We start from the raw sequence: 13,335 nt of genomic DNA, 5'->3' as shown, positions 1-13,335 counted from the left end.
TTTCTGCTTTTTGGTCTGCGATGTGTTTTGATCTTTTTTTTTTTTTTTTTTTTTTTGAGACGGAGTCTCGCTCTGTTGCCCAGGCTGGAGTGCAATGGTGTGATCTCAGCACTGCAACCCCTGCCTCCTGGGTTCGAGCAATTCTCCTGCCTCAGTTTCTCGAGTAGCTGGGATTACAGGCGCCCACAACCACACCTGGCTACTTTTTGTATTTTTAGTACAGACAGGGTTTTGCCACGTTGGCCAGGCTGGTCTCGAGCTCCTGACCTCAGGTGATCTGCCTGCCTCGGCCTCCCAAAGTGCTGGGATTACAGGCGTGTGCCACCGCGCCTGGACCTGCAGTGTGTTTTGATCAGGATTATTGAGAATGAGGCACCAGTTTCCTCTTGGAGCCGTCCCTTCCTCCATTCCAGGGTGATTTTGTCCCCAGGGCCATCTGACAATGTTTGGAGACATTGTTGGTTGTCACAGCTGAGTGGGTGGGAGGTGGGGGTGCTCCTGGCATCTGGTGGGTGGAGGCCAGGGATGCTGCTCACCGTCCTGCAGCGTATAGGGCTGGCCCTGCAATAAGGACTTATTGGCCCATAGTGTCACCAGTGCCAATACTTGAGAAACTGGTTTTTCCTTTTTTTTTTTTTTTTCCAATTTTAATTTTAAATTTTTTTAAAAAGTATGGGATTTTTTTTCTTTTTTTGTTTTTGTTTTTTGTTTTTTGTAGAGACAGGATCTCCATCTCCCTGTGTTGCCCAGGCTGGTCTTCAACTCCTGAGCTCAAGTGATCTTCCTGCCTTGGCCTCTGAAAGTGTTGGGATTACAGGCTTGAGCTATCACGCCTGGCCCTGGAAACTGTGTTAATCTTTGTCAGGAGTGTCGTAGAGTCTGTGAAAACTGTGGCTGTCAGTCAGCTCCCAAGTCATCGCCTTCACGTTGTGTGAAGTCAACTGAGAAAGATAGCAGACAGGATAAATAATAACACCGAAATTGCATATTGTGGTGGAGAGCAGGAAGTGTTAATTGGGGAATGAAAGTGGCAGGTGTCATAGAGGCCGTGGATTTGAAGTTAGCTGGGTATAGTGTCATGTGCCTGTAGTCCCAGCTCTTCAGGAGGCTAAGGCAGGAGGATCGCTTGAGCCCAGGAGGTCAGGGTGGCAGAGAACTATGATCACATCATGGCACTGCAGCCTGGGCGACAAAGGGGACCCTGTCTCTAAAAATAAATAAACAAATAGCAGCATGACTGTGTACCTACTGTGTTCCTATTTATTTGGGCTGTTGAAAAAAGAATTTGAACGTTCCCTGTATTTTGGGGATGCTAGCAGACTAACCTTTTGTTTTTCTTTGGAAACAGGCACCATGAGGGCTGTGCGGAGACACCTGTTCCCCCAGCACTCAGCCCCTGGCCGAGGTGTCGTCTGGGAGTGGCTGAGCGACGATGGCTCCTGGACCGCCTACGAAGCCAGCGTCTGTGACTATCTGGAGCAGCAGGTGGCCAGGGGCAACCAGCTCGTGGACTTGGCCCCGCTGGGGTACAACTACACTGTCAACTATGCCACCCAAACGCAGACCAACAAGACTTCCAGCTTCTGCCGCAGTGTGCGGCGCCAAGCAGGGCCGCCTTACCCGGTGACCACCATCATCGCTCCGCCGGGCCACACGGGCGTTGCCTGCTCTTGCCACCAGTGCCTCAGCGGCAGCGGAACTGGCCCCGTGTCAGGCCGCTACCGCCACTCCATGACCAACCTCCCTGCGTACCCCGCCCCCCAGCACCCCCCGCACAGGACCGCTTTTGTGTTTGGGACCCACCAGGCCTTTGCACCGTACAGCAAACCCTCACTCTCCGGGGCTCGGTCTGCGCCCAGGCTGAACACCACCAACCCCTGGGGCGCGGCTCCTCCCTCCCTGGGGAGCCAGCCCCTCTACCGCTCCAGCCTCTCCCACCTGGGACTGCAGCACCTGCCCCCAGGATCCTCCACTTCTGGTGCAGTCAGGTATCGTGGGCAACAGCCACTCGTTTTGTCCGCCCTGTGTTTCCGCTCTTACTTGGCTGGGAAGACTCACCCCAATTCCTGCAGATGCGGCTCCTGCCCCCTGGGTGGTCCCTGCCATGGCATCTCATTTGCATGTGCCATGTGAGTGCTGAGGTGCCATGGCCGTCCAGAGCCTACCTGACCCCTTGTACCCGAGTCCTGGTGGTCACCACATGGGTTAGAATCTACAGTCCTTTCAGTCACGATGCTGGGACCCTCCACGGAGAGCAGAGTTAGAGGCCTGTGGCCTCTGCTTGTGGGCTTCATGGCGAGCATTGTGCCCGAGAACATCGGGTCACTGCCTGTACACTGACTCCTGCCATGTGCCAGGTCGTGAAGACCCAGAGACCAGAGCATCAGCCCTTACCCCTGCGACCCAGTCTAGTGTGGGGGGCTGTCAGCACGGTGTGAGGGAGGACAGAATGTGGAGCATGTGGCAGTGGCTGCAGGTGGCATGGGTGACCCGGCCCCCTGCTGATGCAGCCCAGCCCAGAGTGCCTGGTAAAGCACTCAGCTCCTTGAGAGAGAGATAAGGATACCACGGGCCCAGTGCAGACCAGAGCAGGTGGCATTTAAAGTGAGGAGATTGGCCAAGCACAGAGGCTGACACCTTTAATCCCAGCACTTTGGGAGGCCAAGGCAGGAAGATCATTTGAGCCCAGGAGTCAGAAACCAGCCTGAGCAACATAGTGAGACCTCATCTCCACACACACAAAAAATTTTTAATTAGCCAGGCATAGTGGTGCACACCTGTGATCCCAGCTACTCAGGAGACTGAGGCAGGAGGATCGCTTGAGCCCAGGAGGTCGAGGCAGCAGTGAGCTGTGATCGTGCCACTGCACTCCAGCCCCTAGGCGACAGAGCGAGACCCTGTCTTAAAGCTGGGCCCAGTGGCTCATGTGTGTAATCCCAGCACTTTGGGAGGCCAAGGTGGATGTATCATCTGAGGTCAGGAGTTTGAGACCAGCCTGGCCAATATGGTGAAACCCATCTCTGCTAAAAATACAAAAATTAGCCAGGCATGGTGGTCAGCACCTGTAATTCCAGCTATTTGTAAGGCCGAGGCAAGAGAATCCCTTGAACCCAGGAGGTGGATGTTGCAGTGAGCCAAGACCATGCCACTGCACTCCAGCCTGGGTGACAAAGAGTGAAACTCCATCTCGGCCGGGCGTGGTGGCTCAAGCCTGTAATCCCAGCACTTTGGGAGGCCGAGACGGGTGGATCACGAGGTCAGGAGATCGAGACCATCCTGGCTAACACGGTGAAACCCCGTCTCTACTAAAAAATACAAAAAACTAGCTGGGCGAGGTGGCAGGCGCCTGTAGTCCCAGCTACTCGGGAGGCTGAGGCAGGAGAATGGCGTGAACCCGGGAGGTGGAGCTTGCAGTGAGCTGAGATCCGGCCACTGCACTCCAGCCTGGGCGACAGAGCGAGACTCCGTCTCAAAAAAAAAAAAAAACTCCATCTCAAAAAAAAAGATAAAATGAGGAACCCCCCTGGATTTCCCTGGATTTGGCCAAGGTGAATGCTCTGGGCTGGCCGTAGCCCTCTGACGCTCTGGCTGACTTGGGGCTTTGTCATTCATTATTGAGAGTGTTGGGCTTGGAGCACATTTTGAGAATTCGGAGTGGTAGCTGGGACGGGGCTTTCTGAGAGTGTGCTGGTGTGGGTGGTGAGGGAGTGTGTGGGCCGCACTGGCCCTGGTCAGCATCCTGCTGCCTCCCTGCTCACTGGCCCACCCCTGCCTACCGCACCCACGTCAAGGGCTGAAACTTCTCAGGGTGGTCGAGACCTCCTTGGCGACTTCTCGGACCTCTAGTATTTTTTCAGACTGTGTTTCTGAGGACCCTGTCAGCTTGTGTAAGACACAGTGACAGCGCCTCCCACTTATTGGTTCGTGTCATGTGCCAGGCCCTCCTGAGCAGGCTGCATGAGTGACTTCACTCATGCCACGACGCTCTCAGGCTGAGCAGTGTTCTTCACTTACAGGGGAGCACGTCCAGGCCCATGAGGTTGGCGACACAGCCAGCAAGTGCCAGAGCTGGGATTCAGCCCAGGCCCCAAGAGTGCGCTATCTGGGGCACATGGGGAGTTCTTGATGCTCCCGGGAAGGCAGGGGGCTCTTTTAATACATTTTAATTTTATTTTGTTACTATTTTTAGAGACAGGGTTTTGCTGTGTCACCCAGGCTAGAGTACAGTGGTACAGTCATGGTTCACTGCAGGCTCGAACTGCTGTGCTCAAGTGATCCTCCTGCCTCAGCCTCCTGAGTAGCTGGGACCACAGGTGTATACCACCACACCCGGCTAATTTTTCAGTTTTATGTATTGGCATGGTCTTGCCATGTTGTCCAGGCTAGTCTTGAATTCCTGGCCTCAAGCAATCCTCTTGCCTCAGCCTTCCAACGTGCTGAGATTATAGGCATGAGCCATCACACCTGGCCCAAAAGGCCTCTTGAGGGATGAGCTAGGAGGAGGCCAGTAGACAGGAGAGTGATGGGCCTTGGGTGAGTTAGAGTTCTTATGGGCATCTTCTGCCAGGAGTTGGGGCACGTGCATCTGAGATCTTTCTGGGAGTTGCGAGTACAGGAAGGTGTTATTGGGGTTCTCTTGAGGACACAGACATAGGCAAGCCGGGCTCAGGGAGGTGCTGCCTCAACTTCCCGCCCTGAATATCTGGGTCAGCCTGTTTCAGAGAACAGTGTACTCTATCTACAGGCCCAGGAGGGTTCTTAGAGGCACTGGGACTTCTGTCAGCTCTGTTTCACCCAGCCTCCTGGAGCTTCTTAAGTTCTTAGGAATTATTTTGAGGCAAATTTCTGGATAGTGCTAGAGCGGGATTCTCTTAATGTGGCTTTGTTCCTTTCTCCTGGTATTGGGCCCCACTGGTCTCTACTAAACCATTTGCGTTTCCCCCAATATTTCTCTGGGGTCCCCATCCCTAGCCTGAGGGCCTGCAGAAGTGCTGATGTGGGTCCCACTGGTGTGGGCCAGGCAAGTTACAGAAAAGAAGGTGGCTGGGCCAGTCCGTCTTCCCTTGGTGCTGGGCTGGGCTTGCTGTGTCTTGCCCCACATTTAAGTCAGGAGGGAACCAGGCCAGCAGGCTCTGTTAGTAGAACCAGCCTCAAAGGGGCCTGTCTCCTGGGGTAGGTGTAGGTGCATCCTGATTCCTTTGGTTTTCTTGGAGCTGGAGAGGTGTAATTCACCTGCACGGGCCTATCCCCGCGCTGAAAAACAGGCTTTTCACCTGCCTGATTTGTAGTGAGGCCCCCTGCAGTTAACCCTCCTCTGACGGGTATAGAGCCAGATGGGGCTTAGTAAATACCTGACCTCTTAACCTAGCAGGTGGCGAGCTTCTCACAGCCAAGTGCTTGTCAACAGCAGCAGGTGAAAGTTACCTTGGATGTGAGGGGGGCAGGCAGGGCAGGCGGGGCCCATCTAGAGCCAGCGCCATGGGCTGGGGAGGCCCGAGAACCGACTTTTTACTGGCAGCCACTAGAAATACCATGTGAGCGCATGAAATCGAAAAATTTCCTGGAACTCATGTGCACAGCTTCCACGTGCCCCCTGGGAATAGGCCGTGATACAAGAAAGCGTGTCATCTGGGGCTGAGCTGCTGGGTGGCAGTAGATTTCCTGGTAGCTGAAGTTGATTCCTTTAAGCATCAGAACTTGTGTTTCAATGATATTGGATGGAAATCTTTCCTAAATGTGTCATGCACGCTCTTGTCTCCCTTAACGGAGAGCGTGTGGCACTGCATAGCACTTGGATGGCTTGGGGTGGTGGTTATGACCAGCAGTCTGTCACAGCTCAGCAAGGTGAAGCCTGTGGGTGTTTTGCTCTGTGCCAAATGGCTCAGTGGCCCTACAAAACTGCGCCCGCTCAGCTCTTGGTGGCTTGCTGCTGTGGTGGGCGGCTGCTGCTGCCCCTGCCCTTGCCTCTGAAAGAACTCACTTCCTCTTCCTCCTGCGGCCGCCTGTCTTTTGGCTTGTGGGATTGGAGTCATGGGGCCCAGATGGGGCCTTGCTGCTGACTTATGGTAGGCCCTGGGTCTCTTCTCTATTTTTTTCTTCTTTCTTTTCTTTTTCTTTGCTTTTTGTTTTGTTTTGGTTTTTTTAAGAGACAGGGTCTCACTCTGTTACCCAGGCTAGAGTAAAGTGGTGTGACCATGGCTCACTGCAGCCTCAAGCTCCTGGGCTCAAGGGATCCTCCTGCCTCAGCCTCCTGAGTGGCCAGGACTACAGGCTTGTGCCACTGTGTCCAGCTAATTTTTAAAATTTTTTGTAGAGACGGGTCTCACTATATTGCCCAGGCTGGTCCCAAACTCTTGGCCTCCCAAAGCACTGGGATTACAAGTGTGAGCCACCGTGCCCTGCCTCTTCTTCTTTTGAGCTGAGAGAGGGTTGGACTGGTCAGTTTCTGAGGTTGCCTTCTGTTCTATTGTTGCTGTGGTTTTCAGGATGTAGCTAGGGCCCTACAGGAAAGTACCTGGTGGACCTTAGGGCCTGGCTTCACCTCCCTCTGCTCCTGCAAGACCTGGTCCCCACGGATATTTGTCCTGAGTCTCCTCACTGCCCTGGCGGCCTTTGGGAATCATCCTCATAGGTAGAGGAATTGAGGCTTGGGAAGGGGACTTGCCATGCCCAGCGCACACGGCTTTGAGCGGGAGCATACGCTTCTAGCATCGTCTCCAGCCTCTGCAGCTCATGGGACTGGCTGCCAGCCCCAATCCCAGAGGGTGTGGCCTTGGAGAGGGGCTTTGGATCTCCTTCCTCTCCGGCCTCCTGGTTTTGCCCCTCGCCCTGCATAGAAAACTGAGTCCTCATGTCTCACGTTTCCCACGCTGTCTGGGATCTTCTGGAGATGGTCACAGACAGGAAAGCCAGGGAGGGCCTGATAGGCGGACCAGGAGTCAGGGAGAGGAGGAGGGTGCCTGAGGTCATGACTGTAGGGACTTCTCAGAGAAGGACACTTCGGGGGGCAGTTGGTGCCCCCATCTGGGAACGTTCTGCAGGTCCGAGCCCTCTGAGGATGATGAGGGCGATTGATAACCTCTGAGGTTCCATCCACCCCTGGGGGCCCCCATCTTGGGAACCTCTGTATCCTTGTATGGTTCAGTTCCTAGAGGTCACAGCAGGGACACACACCGGGGGGAACTGTGATTATATGGGGGAAGTGGTGATATTTTTAGAGCTTTCTGCAGAACACACTCCTGGTTTCCTGCTCTCCAGTCACAGGGTGAGCGCCCATTGGAAGCCTCACTGTGCTTCTGCTTTCTGCTGTAGTCCTTGGAAGCAAGGACTTCTTGTTCGTTCTTGTTAGAACAGAAGCAAGCCTTCTCATTCAGATATGTGCCTCTCCCTGGTGAAGGAAGACCTCACTTACTGGGATTTTTCTGTGGGGTGGAGCAGTCAGGGACCCCATCTCTGGTGGGGGTGGTAGGGGGAGGAGCACCATGGGCTTAGAGCCCCTCTGGGCCAGTGATGCCTAGCCTGCTGCATAGCCCATTTGTTTTGTAGACTTACAGTGCCAAACTTCAGCTTTCTGGGTTCCAACTAAGGGCTTGAGCTCAGTGCTGCCCTAGAGGGTCCTGAATGCCTTCACTTACAGAACCTTAGAGTTGTAGAGACCATCAGAGATGATCCACTTTCCTTTAAAAAAAAAAAAAAAAAAAAGGACAAGAGGGCTGGGCAGGTGGCTCACACCTGTAATCCCAACGCTTTGGGAGGCCGAGGTGGGTGGATCACTTGAGTTCAGTAATTCAAGACTAGCCTGGCCAATATGGTTAAACCCTGTCTCTACTAAAAATACAAAAATTAGCCGGGCATGGTGGTGGGCTCCTGTAATCCCAGCTACTCGGGAGGCTGAGGCAGGAGAATTGCTTGAGCCTGGGAGGCAGAGAGGTTGCAGTGAGCCAAGATCACGCCACTGCACTCCAGCCTGGGTGACACAGCAAGACTCTGAGGAAAAAAAAAACGGGTGGGGAAGAGTTGAAACCGACTGAGGAAGGGGAGGGGTTTGCTCCAAATGAATGAAAAGGTGAGTGTCAGTAGAGCCAGGACCTTGACCCAGGTGTCCAGACTCCCTGCCCTTCTTGGCATTATCAGGGCCCCCAGATCCACTGCCAGCCTTGCCTTTGGATTGGGAGTAGGCGAGGAGAGCAAGAAGCTGCTGTTTGCGTGGCACAGCCGCAGAGACAATCCTGTTTGAGAACAGTCAACAAACAAACTCAGACCATGCACAGTGGCTCATGCCCATAATCCCAGTGCTTTTGGAGGCCAAGGTGGGAGGATCTCTTGAGGCCAGGAGTTTCAGACCAGCCTGGACAACATAGCAAGATTCTGTTTATATATATATTTTAAAAACTAGCCAGGTGTGGTGGCGCTCACCTGTAGTCCCAGCTACTCAGGAGGGTGAGGCAGGAGGATCACTTGAGCCTAGGAGGTGGAGGCTGCAGTGAGCTATGATTGCACCACTGCACTCCAGCTAAGGGCTTGAACTCCAACAGAGCAAGAGCCCAACTCTGTGAGCCCAGCATGCTTCCACCATGTCACTCTGCTGGCATGACCCTACCTCTAAAAAAAAAAAAAAAAAAAGAAAGAAATATGATGACTTAAAACCAAATGAGTGGCCAGGTGTGGTGCCTCATGCCTGTAATCCCAGCACTTTGGGAGGCTGAGGTGGGCAGATCACCTGAGGTCAGGAGTTTGAGACCAGCCTGGCCAACATGACGAAACCCCCGTCTCTACTAAATATACAAAAATTAGCCGGATGTGGTGGCACACACCTGTAATCCCAGCTACTCGGGAGGCTGAGGCATGAGAATTGCTTGAACCTGTGAGGCAGATGTTGCAGCGAGCCAAGATCATGCCATTGCACTCCATCTAGCCAGGGCACAGAGTGAGACTCTGCCTCGAAAAAAATAAATACAAAGACCAAATGAGTGACCTGAATATAATCATTGTAGGGAACAAGACGGTAATCCCAGCACTTTGGGAGGCCAAGGCAGGTGGATCACGAGGTCAAGAGATCAAGACCATCCTAGGTAACATGGCGAAACCCCATCTCTACTAAAAATACATAAATTAGCCAGGCATGGTGGCATGCGCCTGTAGTCCCAGCTACTTGGGAGGCTGAGGCAGGAGAATCGCTTGAACCTGGGAGGCGGAGGTTGCAGTGAGCCAAGATCACACCACTGCACTCCAGCCTGGCAACAGAGCGAGACTCTGTCGCCTCCCCCCCTCCCCCCCCCCCCCGAAAAAGAAAGAAAATTACCACTGGTACAATACTCTGAAGTTTTTTTTTTCTTGATTTTTCACCAGTTTCCCACTACTGTCCTCTTTCTGTCCCAGGATCCAATCCAGGGTCCCACTTCGCTTCCAGTTCTTATTCTCTCCGTCCTTCTCTGGGCTGAAACGGTTTGTCAGTCTTTATCCTTCATAACCTTGTTACTTTCATAGAGGTGCTTTATTGAATGTCCCTTAATTTGAGTTTGTCTTAAGTTTTCCCATGTTTGGACAAAGATAATGCCCTTCATTATTTCTTTTTTGACAGAGCCTCCAGCCTGGGCTGGAGTACAGTGGTGAGATCATAGCTCACTGCAGCCTTGAACTCCCAGGTTCAAGTGATCCTCCCGCCTCAACCTCTCAAGTAGCTGGGGCCACAGGTGCATGCCACCACACCTGGCTAGTTTTTTCTTTTTTGGAGATGGGGTCTTGATTGTTGCCCAGGCTAGATAATGCATTTTTGACATTAAATCCCCCCAAAATGGTGTGTCCCTCCCAGAGCATTGTATCATGGGGTTTATGATACTGACTTGTCTGTTACTGGTGACGAAGGTCATGAGCATTTGCTAAAGTGGTTTCTGCCAGGTGTCTCCTCTAAACAGGTGTTATGAGAACCTGCATTTTTTGTTTGTTTTTGAGACAGGATCTCTCTCTGTTGCTCAGGCTGGAGTGCAGTGGTGTGATCTTGGCTCATTGAAACCTCTGCTGCCCAGGTTCAAACGATTCTCCTGCCTTAGTCCCCCAAGTAGCTGGGATTACAGGCACCTGCCACCACGCTTGGCTAATTTTTGTAGTTTTAGTAGAGATGGGATTTCACCATCTTGGCCAAGATGGTCTTGAACTCCTGACCTTGTGATCCACCCACCTCGGCCTCCCAAAGTGCTGAGTCACTGCGCCTGGCTTTTTTTTTTTTTTTTTTAAGACGGAGTCTCACTTTGTTGCCCAGGCTGGAGTGCAGTGGTACAATCTCAGCAACCTCCACCTCCTGGGTTCAAGTGAAAGATTCTCCTGCCTCAGCCTACCGAGTAGCTGGGACTACAGGTGCGTGCCACCATGCCCAGCTAATTGTTTGCATTTTTAGTAGAGACGGGGTTTCTCCATGTTAGGGTGGTATCAATCTCCTGACCTTGTGATCCACCTGCTTCAGCCTCCCAAAGTGCTGGGATTACAGGCCTGAGCCACCGCGCCCGGCCCGAAAGCCTGCATTTTGCTAACACTGGTGGGTGTAAAATATCTTTTTATTTTCTTTATTCACAATAGGTATGAAACGATTGTTTTCAGAGCCTTTTTTTTTTTTTGAGACAGATTCTCACTCTGTCGCCCAGGCTGGACTGCAGTGATGTGATCATGGCTCACTGCAGCCTCAACCTCCTGGGTTCAAGCCGTCCTCCTGCTTCAGCCTCCCAAGTACAGGTGTGCACCACCGCTCTTGGCAGACTTTTTAAATTTTTTGTGGAGATGGAGTCCCACTATGTTGCTCAGGTGGGCCTCAAACTCCTGGCCTCAAGTGATCCTCCCACCTCATCCTCCCAAAGTGCTGGAATTACAGGTGTGAGCCACCACACCCCTCCTGAGTCCTCTGAATTGCCCAGGAAAACAAAACCAAAGGCAGCTACACAGAGGCACCCAAGGAGCGTGAAAGCGCGAAGGCACCTCAGTGACTCCCACTTGGCGATGACACAGTGTTTCTCTCGCTCTCGTTTCTGATAAGTCAGCAGCACCGTAAGCTCTGCTCTTTTCTCCCCCAGTGCCTCCCTCCCCAGCGGTCCGTCCTGCAGCCCGGGGAGCATCCCTGCCACTGTGCCCGTGCAGATGCCAAAGCCCAGCAGAGTCCAGCAGGCGCTCGCAGGTAGGTGCCTGCCCTCGGGCTGCAGAGCAGTCTGTGCTCCGCGGGACTCAGTGGGGAAGAAATTGTGATGTGGGGTCTTGTCACCCTCTGGATCCTCAGGGAGAGCCAAAGCGGCTTCCTAGGGGAGCAGTGCCTCTTTCTGGTGATGGTGTCCCCCCAGAGTGAGCCCAGGCACACCTCCTTTGGCTCTCTGGGGATGTGGGGCCTGATGACGGTGGGCGCTCGGGTGCAGAACTTTTCATATCCTTTAACATTTTTGCATTGAATTGCATTATATTTAAATAGTCACTTTCCTGTCCTGAAATGCTTTAAACATTTCCTTAAAGGAGCCCTCTGGGGAATTAATAGACCTATTTCGGCTGTAGTTACCCTTATATCTTGAATAAGAAGCACCTTTTGGGTCCAGCCAGATCTTGTGCTGTACTAACCATACATCTTACATCTTGGAACTGTTTTGGGTTTGGTTTGGTTTGGTTTTTTTCGTGAAACAGAGTCTCGCTCTGTCACACAGGCGGGAGTGCAGTGGCGCTAACCCAGCTCACTGAAGTCTTAAACTCCTGGGCTCAAGCAATGCTTTCACCTTAAGGATCCTTAAAAATACCTACCACTGGCCCCCGCACCCATTCTCTTTCAGCAGCCTGGCTAGCAGGGTTTGCAGAAGCTCCACACATGGCAGGGTTTTGGTTTTTTTTTTTTTTCTTTTTTCTTTTTTTGAGACAGAGTCTGTCTCTGTCACCCACGCTGGAGTGCAGTGGCGGGATCTCAGCTCACTGCAACCTCTGCCTCCCAGGTTTAAGCAGTTTTCCTGCCTCAGCCTCCCGAGTAGTTGGGATTACAAATGCCTGCCACCACACCCAGGTAATTTTTGTATTTTTAGTAGAGATGGGGTTTCGCCATGTTGGCCAGGCTGGTCTTGAACTCCTGACCTCAAGTGATCCACCCACCTTGGCCTCCCAAAGTGCTGGGATTACAGGCATGAGCCACTGCGCCAGGCCTTTTTTTTTTTTTTTTTTCTTGTTATAAGAAGACAGGATCTTGCTGTGTTCCTCAGGCTGGTCTGCAGTGGTGCAGTCATAGCTCACTGCAGCCTCCAACCCCTGGGCTGAAGCGATCCTTCTGCCTCATCGTCCTGAGTAGCTGGGATTACAGGCACATGCCACCATGCCCGGCTAGTTTTTAATTTTTTATAGAGACAGGGTTTTACTATGTTGCCCAGGCTGGTCTTGAACTCCCAGGCTCAAGCCATCATCCTGCTTTGGCCTCCCAAAGCACTGGGATTCCCATCACGAGCTGCCGCGCCCAGCCGAGGTTATTTTCTAACTTCTGGAAAGTGCGAGGTCAGGAGGTAGATGGCACCGCCGTTGCTCACAGGGTGATGTAGCAGAATTCAGTGAGTTGGTGTTTTAGGTGAGTCGCTGTCATAGTGCAGGGTGGCTGAGAGGGGACAAGTCTGGAGGCAGGGCGGCTAGTGCAAAGCCTGATCTCAGACCTGGGGGCACCAGCCAAGGCCTGACCAGCTTCAAGGCAGTGGAGTGGAGGAGGAGGTTTGGTTTGAAACATTCAGAGGCAGGAGCCGTCAGGCTGAGGGTTGTGAGGGGGGATTGGGGGTAGACTGAGGCCTGCTGGAGCACAGCCAGTCATGACTCAGGAGCAGCCTAGGGCTTGGTGTGTGGAGCACAGCCAGTCATGACTCAGGAGCAGCCTGGGGCTTTGTGTGTGTGAATTCATTGCATCCTTAAATCACTGAGGTAGGGGCTTTTGTGCCCATTTTCATTAGAGGAAACAGGCTTGGAGAATTAAAAAATTCTCTGCCAGCCCTTGGCAGAGCTGAGACACAGCCCCGGGCCTTCTTGCCTATGACAGTTTGGTGCTGCTGAGTCTGGGGGGAGGTTTGGAGGGACTGATGGCTGTGGAGTGGCCAGTGGAGCTGTTCTGGGGCAGTGGGATTTGGCTGTGGGCTTCAGAAGAGCAGTTTGCGGTGGAATGGGGTGCCCCTGACCATTCATTGGAGCGTGTGCGCTAGAGACCGCGGGCGGGACTCTGGGAAGAGAAGCCTGAAGAGAAAATGAAGGAGCAGCCAGAGAGGTGGGGGCAGGAGGGAGAGGAGCTGGAGTGGGGCAGGGGAGACGGAATGAGCAAGACGCACTGGCCAGAAAGTCCCTGCCCACTGAAGT

At 53.0% G+C, this 13,335-nt stretch overlaps 1 protein-coding gene across 13 annotated transcripts in view; it reads left to right on the top strand.

The window, feature by feature from the left end:
* Positions 1 to 13,335, top strand: part of DTX2 (deltex E3 ubiquitin ligase 2) — a 47,726-nt gene that overhangs the window by 19,720 nt on the left and 14,671 nt on the right. For all 13 annotated transcript variants that reach the window (XM_028845639.2, XM_077996498.1, XM_002803234.3 and 10 more), the window contains 2 exons: positions 1,349 to 1,988; positions 11,061 to 11,161. In XM_028845639.2, coding sequence (XP_028701472.1) covers positions 1,349 to 1,988; positions 11,061 to 11,161 — 741 coding nt within the window. The remainder of the gene's footprint in view (positions 1 to 1,348; positions 1,989 to 11,060; positions 11,162 to 13,335) is intronic.

This window comes from Macaca mulatta, chromosome 3 (genome assembly GCF_049350105.2).
Source record: "Macaca mulatta isolate MMU2019108-1 chromosome 3, T2T-MMU8v2.0, whole genome shotgun sequence".
In the NCBI taxonomy this organism is placed as follows: domain Eukaryota; kingdom Metazoa; phylum Chordata; class Mammalia; order Primates; family Cercopithecidae; genus Macaca; species Macaca mulatta.
The sequence above is the reverse complement of the archived record's forward strand: the minus strand, read 5'-3'. Positions and strand labels throughout refer to the sequence as shown.